The 14410-nt window shown below is 35.2% G+C and overlaps 1 protein-coding gene across 14 annotated transcripts in view; it reads right to left on the reverse strand.

Annotated features, from left to right (window-relative positions):
- Window positions 1-543: 543 nt before the first annotated feature.
- CNBD1 (cyclic nucleotide binding domain containing 1) overlaps window positions 544-14410 on the reverse strand; it is a 531858-nt gene continuing 517991 nt past the window's right edge. For all 14 annotated transcript variants that reach the window (XM_072804016.1, XM_072804017.1, XM_072804015.1 and 11 more), the window contains one exon: window positions 544-1246. In XM_072804016.1, the coding sequence (XP_072660117.1) occupies window positions 968-1246 (279 nt within the window). In that variant the 3' untranslated portion in view covers window positions 544-967. The remainder of the gene's footprint in view (window positions 1247-14410) is intronic.

Consider the following 14410-nt stretch of genomic DNA (forward strand, 5'->3'; position numbering starts at 1 on the left):
GTATTTGATAGTACTATGGCTACTCGTATTTTGATGTTTTTCATCTTGTAAACATTGGGTTGAAAATATGCATTTGTCTTAAGAATTTGCTTTGGCCCCATCTAAATCTGGAAATTTCAGGTCCCTTCACCTACTTTTATTATTCATCTAATGTTATCTAAAACCATTTATAGTGACCTCAATCTCTTTTCCTTATAGAAGATGAATATTATATTAACTGAACAAAGATGCTTCATTATTAAAATTGAATACAGCATTGTTTTCTAAAATGTCAGGAAAATGGGTAATAACATTAATTTTAAGAATTCTTCCATAAAGAAAAGCTTAATGTCTGTTATAATGCAAAATGATTGAACAATTTCTGAAATAATAGCTTATGCTCACTTTGATAGCTTACTTTTTCATGATCAAGCATAATTATGTTTGCAATTTCATCTGATACTTATATATTTCAAGTTTCCGTTATTGTAATTTATCTACCTTTTATTATTTTCCACAAAAAGCAATAAATGGATAACTGAGCCCTTTAGAGAACCACACAGCTAAAGCAAAGTAGTCAACTTTATTGATAGAATTGTATTCCTCCAAAAGACCAGAAAACAATCAAAAGAAAAACAAATCAAAAACAAGGGATAACTAAAAATATAAAAAAATGTAACTTATTAGGGACCATTAGAGGTAGCAGTAGTAAATTTCCTTATTTAGTTTAGGTTCTGGGATTTCATGGCAAATTGAAATCTTTCTGTAAGGCAATATCCAGTTCACTGGGATAACAATATTGACATCCTGAACACAGTTCTATTGTCACTCTTGAAACAATGCAGGAAAAAAATAAAGCAGTTTCTTATGGATCACTTTATAATGAACCTTTTCCAGTATGTTCAGACAACAGATAACAGTAACACAAAAACAAAAACAAAAAACCCACATTATTATTAAAAGTAGGGTTCTATTTGATACCCATTTTTTAAAAAAACTGGACTGTTGCTAAGGAGAGATTTGGTTCATTATTATTCAAACAATTGCCTAGACTGTTGATACTAAGTGAAGAGCTGCAGAAAAGAGAACGATGCCTGAAGCTGAATCTTGTGCCCTCAGGTTTCTGGCTGTTTAGCTTAGACGTAGATTCCCTGAGTACTTGCATTACATTACCAGCAGTCCTGCCACTGGTGGTAACAAAGCAGTGAAGCGTGAGATGCAGAGGTGATCCAAACACCAGATTTTCTTGTGCTTCTCTGTCTGTGTCCTGCATTCAAAAAAAAAAAAAAAAAAAGGCATTTTAGAGCAGGGCGATTTTCCCGTATTGTGGGCTGCTATCAGCATCCCTACTTAGTGTCACTGAAGCAAAAGCTCGTGTCAGACCCAGCTGAAGTGAAAGTAATTACTTCCCAGCAAACTGTGTCCTTTGGCCCTTAAAGGAAGATGTCTTCCCCACCCTCTTTTTTCTCTTGGAAGGCATACATTTCAAAGCCCTTCCCTTTCATTCATTTGATGATAATAAGTACTTGACATGAGATTTTTCAAATATGGCAATAAAACAAATACTCTTGTTCTTTCAGATTTCTCACCCCTGCTGACTGATTCGTAGAGATTGAATCTTGATCAAAGCCCTGTTTTCTCTTTGGGTTTTGATTTCTTTCTCCTTTCCTGAAAGCTCTTCCATGGATAATTTCCCTTTGCCTTTTTACTTCCTTACCTCATCAGGATGAGGTAGATATGAGTCACCCGAATAAGAAACTTGGGAAAAAAGTGTCAGAATAGTGATTAAAAGTAATCGCAGAGAATCTTTTTTTTTTTTTTTTTTTAAGATTTTATTTATTTATTTGACAGGAAGAATGAGAGAACATGAGCGGGGGGTGGGGGCAGAGGTAGAGGGAGAAGCAGACTCCCTGCTGAACAGGGAGCCTCATGTGGACCCTGGGATAAGGACCTGGGCCAAAGATAGATGCTTTAGATGTTTAACTGACTGAGCCACCCAGGTACCCCAATCACAGAAAATTGTAAGAAAGGAAAAACAATATATTTTCAAGCCTGAAGTTCTTTACAACAAATGGATTTACCGTTTATATACTCCTTTTGGATTTGGTAGCACAGAAGACCAAATATTTGCCAAAAGACAATGGCATATTCAAAAAGGAATAACAAATAATAAAGTAAATAAATAATAAAAGAATAATAAAGCAAATAAATAATAAAAGAATAGAAAACAAAGTGTGTTAATTGCAAAGCCATATAGAAATTTTCTAAATGAGGAGGAAACTCAAAGTAGTTTTGAGGTAATTGAAGTCTGAAATGCTTTTGTCAATTATCTCGACTCTGAATATAAAAATGTGATTCTAGATTATTTGAATAATTAACTTGGTTCTACAATTTTCTTTGAAATTATGATTACAGATGGAATTGATGCATGGATCAAGTGCTGTATCCATTTTAATGAAAGGAAATAACTACACTCATGCATAAAATAGCCTTATATTACCAAAAAAGGACTCAAAAAGAGAAGGAAAAAGAGGTTAAGCTGTTACTTCTAGTATGAAAATAGGCGTGGTTACAGTGCTCTGGTTCTTCCATTTCCATTCTTCCACCTTCTACTTATTTCCATCCATTGTTCTACCACCCAATGGCTCAGATAAGAAAAAGAATAGTGGATGGAAATAGAAGGCAAAATATTTGCAACCATTCAGAATGAGATGGATTTTAAAATACCCCAAGTATTGCAAAACTTTTTCTCTTGACTTTCTACCCCAAACCAGAAACTATGAGCTCTCTTTGAGAATGAAGAACATATTGTTTTCCTACTTTCAATAGTAGACATGACTTAAATGTAATTTCTCTATATATTGGTGAATATCTGCTGGGTGGAGAAGATGATCAGTACACATTAGATGAGTTAGTGGGACTGATATCCTCATTAAAGTTGCTTATATATTTCTCTAATTTTCCTTCAAATTTTAGTATTTGAGGAAGCCTATTTCTGTTTCCTGCCTGAGTTCCTCTGAATCAAATATGTCAGAATACAATAGAATCATTAGTAAAAAAGAAAAAAAAATTACCTTTGCTTCTCATTAATCCTGAGTAGCAGGACACGGCTAAGTGTATCAGGCTTACTAATTCTTTGGGTCCCACTGTTGGGTTACCTACCTAGAAAAGACTTTAAGATTGTAGGCACACTACCAAGTCCTTGCTTTCCACTCGTTGATGTGGACGGAGAAACTCTCTTAAAGCTTAAGATGTTAGGTAGATTGATTCCATGTGTGATACTGCCACCATATATTAGTAAGAACTAAATGTTTGGTAATTGGCCCTATTCCTAAAAAAGGCTTCTAAACCCCTTGGAATTTCATAAGTGGGGAGAGTGATAAAGGTGTATTATGTTAATGAGGTGATCCTAAACCCCTCCTAGGGGTAGGAGGTGGTTGTTGGGATTAGAGAGTTGGAACTTTCAGTCCCAGCCTCGACATCTGGGGAGGGCTGAAGGTAGGGAGGTTGAATCAATGGGCAATCACCAGTGCTTTAATCAATCATGACCATATAATGAAACCTCCATAAAAACCCAAAAGGACAAAGTTCAGAGAGCTTCCAGATTGCTAAACACATGGAGGTGTTGGGAGGATAGCATGCCTGGAAAGGGCATAGAATCACCATGCCCTCTCCCACACCTTGCCCTATCCATCTCTTCCATCTGGATGTTTCTCTGTATTGTTTATCATATCCTTTAGTAAACTTGTAAACATAAATGTTACCCTGGATTTTGTGAGCTGCTCTAGCAAATTAACTGAACCCAAGGAGGGAGTTGTTGGAACCTCTGATCTAGAGCAGGCCAGTCAGAAGCATCAATGATAACCTGCGCTTGCAACTGGCATCTGATGTGTTTGGAGGGGGTGGAGGTGGGGGGCATCTTACAGGATTGAGCCCTTAATCTGTGGGATCTAGTGCTATCTCTGGGTAAATACTGTCAGAATTAAGTTAAATTATAGGACACCCAGCTGGTGTCACAGAGACTTGCTTGGTGTGGGGAAAACCTCTACACATTTGGTGACCAGAAGCATCAGAAGTGCAATGTTCTGTGTGAGTAGCAAAGGAGCCACATGGGAAAGAAACACACATTAGGAAAGAATGAGTTTTTTCCCTACACAGAGAGGAAAAAATGGTGAGTTTTTTCTTTACACCACCCAAATGAATAAAATGGATCAATAATGGTTGTTTATTCCACCTCTTCTTTGGGAAAATGGAGCTGCACGCTACAGAACACCATTCTTCACAAAAACAAGAGAAGTAGACCTTAATGCAATTTCTAGTGGCCTTCTTTGAGATATTATGAAACAGAAGCAAGCTCCAGTCCAAGCTGACACGTTAGAAGCAGACAACAGGAAGATTACTATATGAGCTTTTTAAGGAACATATTTTCCAAAGCAAGGAATATCTGACTGGTAAGAGCTGTGCACCTTATTTAGCAGAAGATTGACATTTTACTGTATCCTGAAGTTAATGAGTAAGAGGAAATGATAGAATCCTGGAATAGGAAAGCAGTTATACAGGAAAATCCTCAATGAATCAGGGGAATAAATTCCTCCTCCACAGTGTTTTCTGATGTGACAACAACCTGAAAAGGGTGGGTTGACATAAGAATATTTGGGCGGCATGAGAAAAACCTATCAGGTTGAGCTTGACATTTGTTACTTTCCATTTTTGCTATGAGGCCAAAGTTACTAGCAAAGAGCTGGGATTAGGTAAATTCAGTTCAGAGAATTCGGCTCATGGTCACTAGCAAAATCATCCTACAAAATAAAATTGATATCTCACTCAGGCTTTGAGGAAGTTATATTAACAAGCTATCATCAGAACTGAGCCTGTAGTTGCTCAATTTTAATGTCCAAACACTCACACAATGAGAAGCATGAGCTATACTGGTAGCACGGCCCGCAGGGGAATTCTCTCTAATGTGCCTCTGAAGAGGTCACACTGAAGGGCACTGGACAAGGATAATATGACAGTGACTAGATCTTGGAGCAGTTTATACTGGCTGATCCACTGTTGATGGATTTAGCCAACAGTTTTCCATGAGATTATGGTTCTATTCTCTAGGTGATTAGCACAATATATAAAGTCTTTGGGTTAAGATCAATGGCACTCTCTCTTAACTAAAAGCTTTAATGCATATTTTTGCTTTTCCCCAATCACAGAAAATTGTAAGAAAGGAATTTTCTTTTATATGACATATATATTTTCAAGATGCTTATATTTATATGTTAGCTCACCAGCTACAGTCTTTATGAGAGCTGGATCTGGAATTGCTTAAGATTGCATAACCAAAACCAAAACAGAATAAAAGAAAATGAATGTCAGAAAGTTTGGGCTATCACATCACTGGCCCACAGGTATTCAAGTTTGGAATGAGTTTGTGTTCTCTCTCTTTGGAGAAGTGATGCATACTGCATTATGTTGGGCAAGAATGTTTTTAGAAATGTTATGGAAGATGGTATGGGTGTGTGTAAATGTATTTGTTTTATTGGGTAGTCAAGCAATAGAGTAGACCCTATTTATTTTTGTTTTCCATCAAACTCTTCTTCTGAAACATCACCCTTCTTCGGTAAACTGCACTTTCCCTCACTATGTCTCTTTGGCATAGAAGGTTGTTTTTGAAATAGTGACTTGGACTAGAGTAGACCATTGAGCATGTTCTTCAATCCCCAAGTGTTAGTTTATGTGTCCCTTAGCCTACCCTTGCAAAATCTGTCTTGACTTTAAAAGCCTTTAAGATTTAGTTTTAACCCAGACTGTACTTTAATTTTAAACCTATTTTGAAAAAAAAAAAAAAACTATTTTGGTATTGTAGAACAATTTGATAAAATAAAAGAACTCCTTTTTATTTACCAAAAGCATTAAAGACTTGTTTTTGTCTTTTTAATTGATTTATTGCTACTACGTAGAGAAAATTATATAACAAAAAGTGGATTTTAAATTACAAGAAGCATTCAAACATTATCCCCAGAATTGGTAAGATAAGAAAGCTTCCCCCAAATTACTAAAATTAGAATTATATAAAGTATAGTGAAAGGTTAGATATTTCAGGAACTGTATTACAAGGGCAATTTTAAGACGGTGTTAGGAAGCAAAATAGCACATCTGTTTCTTCATAAAGAATAATGTAAGAAAAAGAAGTAAATGCACTTTAAAAATAAAAAAAAATTTAGACTATCATAAGCAGTCTACTGAAGAATAAGCACCAGACTAATTTAGAATACTATTATCATTCTTATTTAAGACAGAAGTGGAACAAGAGCACAGATTTGGAAAAGACTTTTTGTTGTTGTTTTGAGTCTTAAAAAGGGCTTGAATATAATTATCAGCATATTACCAACTTGTTAAAAAAACCACACTCCCAAATTTGGAGATATGTTGAAGATGCTACAAAATCTTCATTAAAATTTATAAATAATTCCATAGAAAATAATGATAGCTTATAATTATTGGTGTAGTTTGAAGATCAAAAGTCTATTAAGGGATCCCTGGGTGGCACAGCGGTTTAGCGCCTGCCTTTGGCCCAGGGCATGATCCTGGAGACCCGGGATCGAATCCCATGTCGGGCTCCCGGTGCATGGAGCCTGCTTCTCCCTCTGCCTGTGTCTCTGCCTCTCTCTCTCTCTCTCTCTGTGTGTGTGACTATCATAAATTAATTAATTAATTAATTAATTAATTAATTAATTTAAAAAAAGTCTATTAAGATCAACTATAGGGGAACACCTGGGTGGCACAGATGATTAAGCAGCCTACTCTTGGTTTCAGCTCAGGTCATGATCCCAGGTTGTGAGATCAAGCCCCGGGTCAGGCTCTGCACTCAGCATGGAGTCTGCTTCAGATTCTCTTTCCCTTTGCTTCTCCTGCTTGTACTCTCATTCTCTGTCTCAAAAAGTAAATAAATCTTTTCTTAAAAAAAGGATCAACTATAGGAAGACAAATACCTAATTAAAGTATATATGTGTGTGTGTATATATATATATATACACACACACATATATATGGCAAATACATTTCTCTCTCCCTCCTTGCCATATATATATATATATTAATTATATATAATTATATTAATTAATATTTATGGCATATATATATATGGCATTAAGTAAGTAAAGATATTTTCCCTTGAAATAAACAGAATGAAAATAATTGCCCATATCTTACCTTAGACTCTCTAACTATAAACTCTAGGATTTTATTACCTGAACCATAAAAACATTAGTATTTATAAAGCTTACATTATTATTTAACATTAATAGTTAACTGTATTTAAATTGAAAAGCAATTGTTTTAATGATCAAAAAATTATGATATACATTCTAATATAATTAATACTTATAGCCAACACTTACTGGTTTTATTCAGTAAGTTGAGTATTGAATTTTATCCTTTTTAATGCTTTACATAACTTATCTTAAATAATCTTAAAGTTGGATATAAGAATAAGAAATGACAACATCTCTATTTTAGAGATATAGAAACTGAGTTACCTAGGGAAATGAACTTGGTCACACATGAAATAATGATGTTGCACAAAGCCACCACCCATTCCACAAAATGAACTCCAGATTTCTGGCTTAAGGCAAATCACCTGCCGTGTTCAGGTAACACTTTTTTTTTTTTTTTATCAATAAAGTAAGGATATTGAACTAGGTAATCTTGAAAATCTTTTTCAGTTCTTGTATCCCATGTTAAATGTCTGATCCTTCAGCTGAGCGGCAATTTTCATGGTGAGAAGCCTCCCAACTGGTGCCTCCTACACTAAAACTCCAGTAAACTCCAGCTTCCAGTGAACTCTTATGCTGTTTTGTTGCACATGGTTTAATCAATGTAAACCAGTAACAACAACACAATTTATTTTAGATTATTAAATACAAATTATTAGAAATGAATTGGTATAAGAAATAAACCCTATCTCAAATGATGTTTATAAAACACTAATTCCGATATGATTGAATTTAATCATGTAAGCCCATCTTTTTTAAGTTGGAAATCATTCTAGAATTAATATACTCCAGATATATCTATCAGATATCTATCAGGTAAATATATTATATATATGCTATGTGTCTATATCTATATATATCTCAATCAGGTATGTATATGATAGAGAGACAAGAAGATTTCCCACTGAGCAGGGAGCCAGATGCGGGGTTTGATTCCAGTACCCTGAGATCATGACCTGAGCCAATACTTAACCAACTAATCCACCCAGGCACCCCTTTGAAAGAAGCCCTACACGAAAGTCCAATAAAGGCATCCATATGGAAAATGACTTTTGACTTCTCTGCCCTTCACACTGATTCTGCACTTTTGTTTGAGCTGTGATCAAATTCTAGTCCTCAGTATTTTGCTTCTAGAAAGTAGAGATGAGAATGGGTAGAAAACAGGTGAAAGATTGAGCTACTCATTAAATTAGAAAATACTGTAAAAAATAAGACATAAGAACAATGCAAAGCAATGTATTATAAATTAAAGGCAGGAAGAGAGAAAGAGAGATAATTCATTTTGCCTTCCAAACTAAAATATTTACATGATTAAATTCAATCTTGTGATATATCACAAGCAAAAATAATCAGCAAATATAATCTTCACTCAAACAGTTGTAATTGTCAGAATTGAAGGGCTTAGAATTTGAATGTAGTATTATAATTGACTAATAGAGTCATCAAGAAATATTAACTCAGTTACTGCAAAGTAAGCTTAATTTTAAATTAATACCAACTGTTTATCTTTATGACTTTAGTGTTTTCCTCAAGACCTAATTAGTGTAGATTAAATTCATGGAACCTTTACTAGGAAATAAATAATACCAAGGATATAAGCTGTATGTCATTTTTCTTTCAAAATCAGGACCTCAGACCTTAAATAAGTCTACACCTTAGTTCCTGCTATTAGTTGACAAATCTTAATTATTAAGACCCCACATTATTAGAATGTGTCTCTTATATTTAACTGGATTTTGTAAAAATAAAATTAATTTATGGCGGTAAAAATCAACATCTATTATTTTATAATAATGGACTGTGGGAAGCTAGGAGTTTCTTGAAAAAGAGCTTGCATTTTCCTTTGTAAATGGATACGCATGCTAGTTAGCAGCATTGAAGTAATCATTACAGCATTCACCATGTTCTAGAGCTGCTGCTGAATATTTGAGGGGTAGTAACTCAGATTACTCCTATACCTGAGGGAGGAGCAGGACAGAGGAGAGAGAGTTTGCCTCCAGAGGACTACTTCTTTCTTATTGGAAGAGGAGAGAAAGACAAAGTTTGCTGACAATGGTAGGAAAGCCAGAGTCTCCTTAATGAGATCCACTGGATACCTTCTGGCAATTCAGTCATTCCTGTCCTGGACTCAAAAAGGCCAGACCAGTTTGAACCCTGGGCTTCTGGCTGTAATATAGTGATTTTCAAGAGTTATGTACCTCAGAACCAGTTGGGAAGCTGGTTAAAATTGAGTTCCCTGTGATATTCTGAATAGGAAGCCTAGGGCCAGCTTAGGCACATTTTTAATTTTTTATCAGTATTCCTCATGATTCTCATAAACAGTTGTCCAGTTTCTGGTAAACCAGTCCAACTCCCGTCTTCAATCTCTCCAAAAATGTTATGGGGATTTATTGGTTTAACAGTACAAACAGAACTAGTGGATAAATAAGTCCTGGAGAATTTATGCACAGTGTAGTAATTATCGTCAACAATTCTGTATTATAAACTACAAAGTTGCTAAAAGACTAGATCTTAATTGCCACCCCCCCAAAAAAAAACCTGTTAATTTTCCTTTAATTATAAATTTATCTTAACTGTCATGACTATTTAAATTTATTATCTATGGGCAGAGAGCTTATTCATAAGACCAAAGCAAGTATCATGATAAGTGGTAGAAAGAGAACTTTTGGAAAGTAAAGCACCTTGTTGATGATTTGCCTACAATACAAATGAGGAAAGCATTCTTTAAAAAAAAAAAAAAATTTAGGGATGCCTGGGTGGTTCAGTGGTCGAGCGTCTCCTTTGCAGTAATGTTCCTTTGATCTTTCCAAGGCCTAAGGGCATGATCCTGAGATCCTGGGATTGAGTCCCACATCAGGGTTCCCGCAGAGAGCCTGCTTCTCCCTCTGCCTATGTCTCTGCCTCTCTCTGTGTCTCTCATGAATAAATAAATAAAATATTTAAAAAGAATAAAATAAAAAAATAAAATATTTTATTTAAATTCAATTTTCCAACATATAATACCCAGTGCTCATCCCAGCAAGTGCCCTCCTCAGTGTCTGTCACCCTGTTACCCCATCATAACCCTTTGTTTGTTTCCCTGAGTTAGGAGTCTCTCATGGTTGTCTCTCTCTCTAATTTTCCCCCACTCAGTCTCCCTCCTTCCCTATATGGTCCCTCTCACTACTTCTTATATTCCACATATGACTGAAAGCATATGATAATTGTCTTTGTCTGATTGACTTATTTCGCTCAGCATAATACCTAGTTCCATCCACATCGAACCAAATGGTAGGTATTCCTCCTTGAAGAAAACATTTTAATGATGAAGTGGTGGGTGGGAGGTCATTTTTATAGAGCAGTTCTGAATTGAAAAGTTTTAGATTGTAGCATACAAATGAGCAGACCAAGGGAAGGATGTGTACTTCCTTCTAAACCTCCAAATTTAAACCAAACTATATAGAATCATGAACTAAATGATGCTAACCTTTAACTAATTTTTATCAATAAGAATAAACACAAGTGAGTAGGATCTATTGTTATAGATCTCAATTTTAGTCTGTTGAAGGCCTTTGTTTTCTGTAGCTGTTTTAATTGGACTTGGTTGCCAAAATCAAAGCACAGTTTGCATGCTTTCACATAGCTTTTTCTGTCCTCAGTGGTTTGCAGCTCCCAAAGGATCATCAAAGGGTATATTCCTTGTTGAGTGTCTTAAGTCTACAAAATAAATGATGGACCAAAAAATTATTCTCTTATTACCAAGGTTTTTAAAATTCTCTTTCTTTTTCTGATGTTGAAGGGAGTTTGTGAGAATAAGATGACTTTTAAAGAGACAATGAAAGAGGTCATCGGGTATAAAGATGGCCATGCCCATGAGAGCTGTAAAAAGAGAGTTCAGAAACACTCAGACTATGAATTAATAAGTATTACAACTAGAAGAAACCATAATAAGATCATTTAATTCTCTTCTTTTACAAGAGCAAGAACTACATTCCCCACCCTCGCAAAAATAATCCTGTGACTAGCCCCAATATCACAATTTGTGATGTCTTCTTCAGCATCTTTCACTAATTTATCTTCTTTGGTTCTTTTTTTTTCTTCCTTGGTTTTTTCTGAGTTCAGCAATTGGAATAAAATAGCCCTCTCTTCATTCATCTCATAACTTATGAGGAGGGAAAGACCAAAGGAACATTACTGCACACAGAGGTTACAGTCAAAATCAAAAGGTCCAGTGGAAAACTACTCTTTAGGAAGTAAATTCAGTAAGACATATTTCCATATGGTTTAATAGTTTAAAAAACACACCAATGTTGAATTGAATCATTCCAGAGCATTTTTGGTGAAGAGACAGGCCCAAAAGATGGAAACTCTTTTATTTGCCAGAGATAGGTAGGGATAAGTTAAATACATTTTGAGCAAAAGTGTTCAGTAAATATTTGTGGAAAAAAAAGGGAGAGAGACAGAGAGATTGGTTTAAACCTGCGACAGAGACATTAAAACAGATAGAGAGAATAGAAATATTTAAATATAATCTGATGCTTAAACTCAGAGGGGAAAAAATACATTTGGTAAGCAGCCAGATTCCCCACCTTGAACCGTAAACATTTACAATGCACTAGAGATTAAGAAGTTCCTATAAATATTATGTCAGCCTTTCTCTCTCATTGTCTGTTATTAGAAATGGACCTACCACTGTGTGAAGACATCTGGAGTACTCCCAGCATATGCTATTGTAACCATTATGGCATTTAACAGCTGTCAAAGGAGGAGGCACATTGCAAACATCCTGGTTGGAAACTTGGAAGTAGTCTTGGCCTCTATGGTGAAGGAATTAGAAGCCCATTGTGGGCTGATTGCCATGCAGACTATTTTGTGAGAATTTCTGGATCTCTTTGGTGCAACACTGAAACGATCTTCTGGTTTTGTGAAAAAAAAAAAAATCTGCATTCAATGAATATCTTTAATGGAAAATTTTAGGAGACTATTCAAAACTTTGAACCTTCCCTCATGATGCTTTTGTCCTGTGGTGATACACTATGGATTCATGGTTTATGTTTGTTGAACCTCCAAGTAAGTGTGGGGTGGTCATGAGTTTCTGAGCCAGAGTTAATAGTTAGGATACTATAACCTGATTAAAATGTGCATTGATGGCTGATTTTAAACACCAAAGTAGACTTTTCAGGGGGGAAAAAATGCATGTTTTGAAGGAGAGAGAGCAAGAAAGCAAACAAAAACCTTGTGTTTTTTTTATATTTCATGATACATTTGAATATAAATCTATCTCAACAGGAAATTCTAAAGTAGCTAGAAAAATAAACAAATAGCTGATAAACATAAAGAAGCGAGGCAGAGAAACACCGCAAAAGAACCTAGCTTATGATTATGTTTCCTTGTTTTGCTTCCTATTCTCAGGCTGAAGTTGTTTGTGTGGTGTATGATTTCAGGCAGTTTTCATTACATTGCACATCTTGATAAATATTAGATGGGTTTTATAGCGTCCCACGGTGCATGCTGATCCCTTGGGTCACACAGCCTCAGTCTCTTCAGGAGTGAAAAGTCTCTTATTGTCGCCACGTATCACCCAGATTCCCAGCACTGAATGAAATGGTACAATCTGCTTTTTCCCTCAGGATTTACTAACAGTGTCTGCAAAGTGCTGTAAATCTTATTAATTTTCTCTGATTTGGATAAATGTTATAGATATTCAGACACAGAGCTTTGGAAAGTATTTTCTTGAGTCTCATAAATGTTTCCTGGCTCGTAAAAACAGAGAGATAGTTTAAAGTAAAAATTGAAGATTTTTATTGTTAGATTTACAAGTGTGTACTACAAAAATAAAATTTCAAAATCTATAATATTCAAATTTTTCAATTTTTTTATCCCTTCCTCTGCCTAAAACTCTCTAAAACTACAAACACACACACACACACACACACACACACACACACACGTATGCATACACACTCGCTCATAGCATACATTATATGCATACTCAGGCCCATATATTCGTGCTAATGTAAGAGAAGCCAAATGAAGGCTCTTCTATGGTTATACAGAATGTTGAAAGAAGTTGCATTCATCTCTTTGACATGTGCAATCCAAGTGAGGAAAGAAGACTCAAGAACTTGATGGATTGGTATATTTAATGTGTACCATTGGAACAATTTTCTTGTAATTTGAATGGACCCAACAAAACTCAGGAGAAGAAAAACAATGAAAGTGACTAAAATTAATCTACTGATTTTAATTCAACTGTTCCTAACACTTGAGCAGGTGATTTCTTAAAAGGCCAATGAAAATTATGTAGACATTTCTAAAACAAATAAAAAGTCACCATAGCCACCAAAATATTTCTAGTGAGCACATGTGAAAATACTTATTAGAAAGAAAGGAGAAGCAAGTGGAAATATATCATTTGATGCAACGTACTAAACTTTTTCCAGGGAAGGGTCCTTGCTTAACAATTAGATGTCAAAAAATGCACAATCCTAACCTGAGTATGGTCATAGCAGAATTGTGTTGACCTGCCAGATGTTTCCACATCTGTGGTACATCTGTTTAAACAGAACTATTGGAGGGGATACAAAGAATAAGACTCCAGTAAAATATAAATTCTTTTATAGATGTATGCTCTGTCATCAAAGCAATTTAATATTCCAATTTATTGAAAATCCCTAATTCAGTGTTTCTGTGAAGAGGAATTTATTTTGAAGACCTAACCGTGCTCCGTTTTTTAAAAATCAAAATTAGCTCATCGTTTTCAAATGTAAAAACAAGTAGATTGCTTTTTAAAACATATACATTGCTGAATTGAGTGAGGCAAAGGCTGCTAGAAATCTGGATGTTAATTTTGCTTCTGGTTTGCTAGTTTTTGTGTAGTTATATATATTGTAATGTCAGACAGTGAGGTGGATGTCATAGTAAGAAGCATGGCAACGAAGGCTTATTCTGGAAATCTCTCTGAATATCCATTTCTGCAAAACTCCCTTTTATTCTTAGAGAATTGTAAACCCTCCTCCTAGTGAAGTGCAAAAAGGAAAAAAAAAAAGATGCTCATAAACGTTAACACTGCTTATCATTAGCCATGAACTCAGTTATTCCATAAAGATAACACATTTGATGTACAAACTTCAAATAAATAGTTCATGCATCTTAAAAGAGTATGGGTCTGAGTCTTACATTCAGCC

This window comes from Canis lupus, chromosome 28 (genome assembly GCF_048164855.1).
Source record: "Canis lupus baileyi chromosome 28, mCanLup2.hap1, whole genome shotgun sequence".
Taxonomy (NCBI): Eukaryota; Metazoa; Chordata; class Mammalia; order Carnivora; family Canidae; genus Canis; species Canis lupus.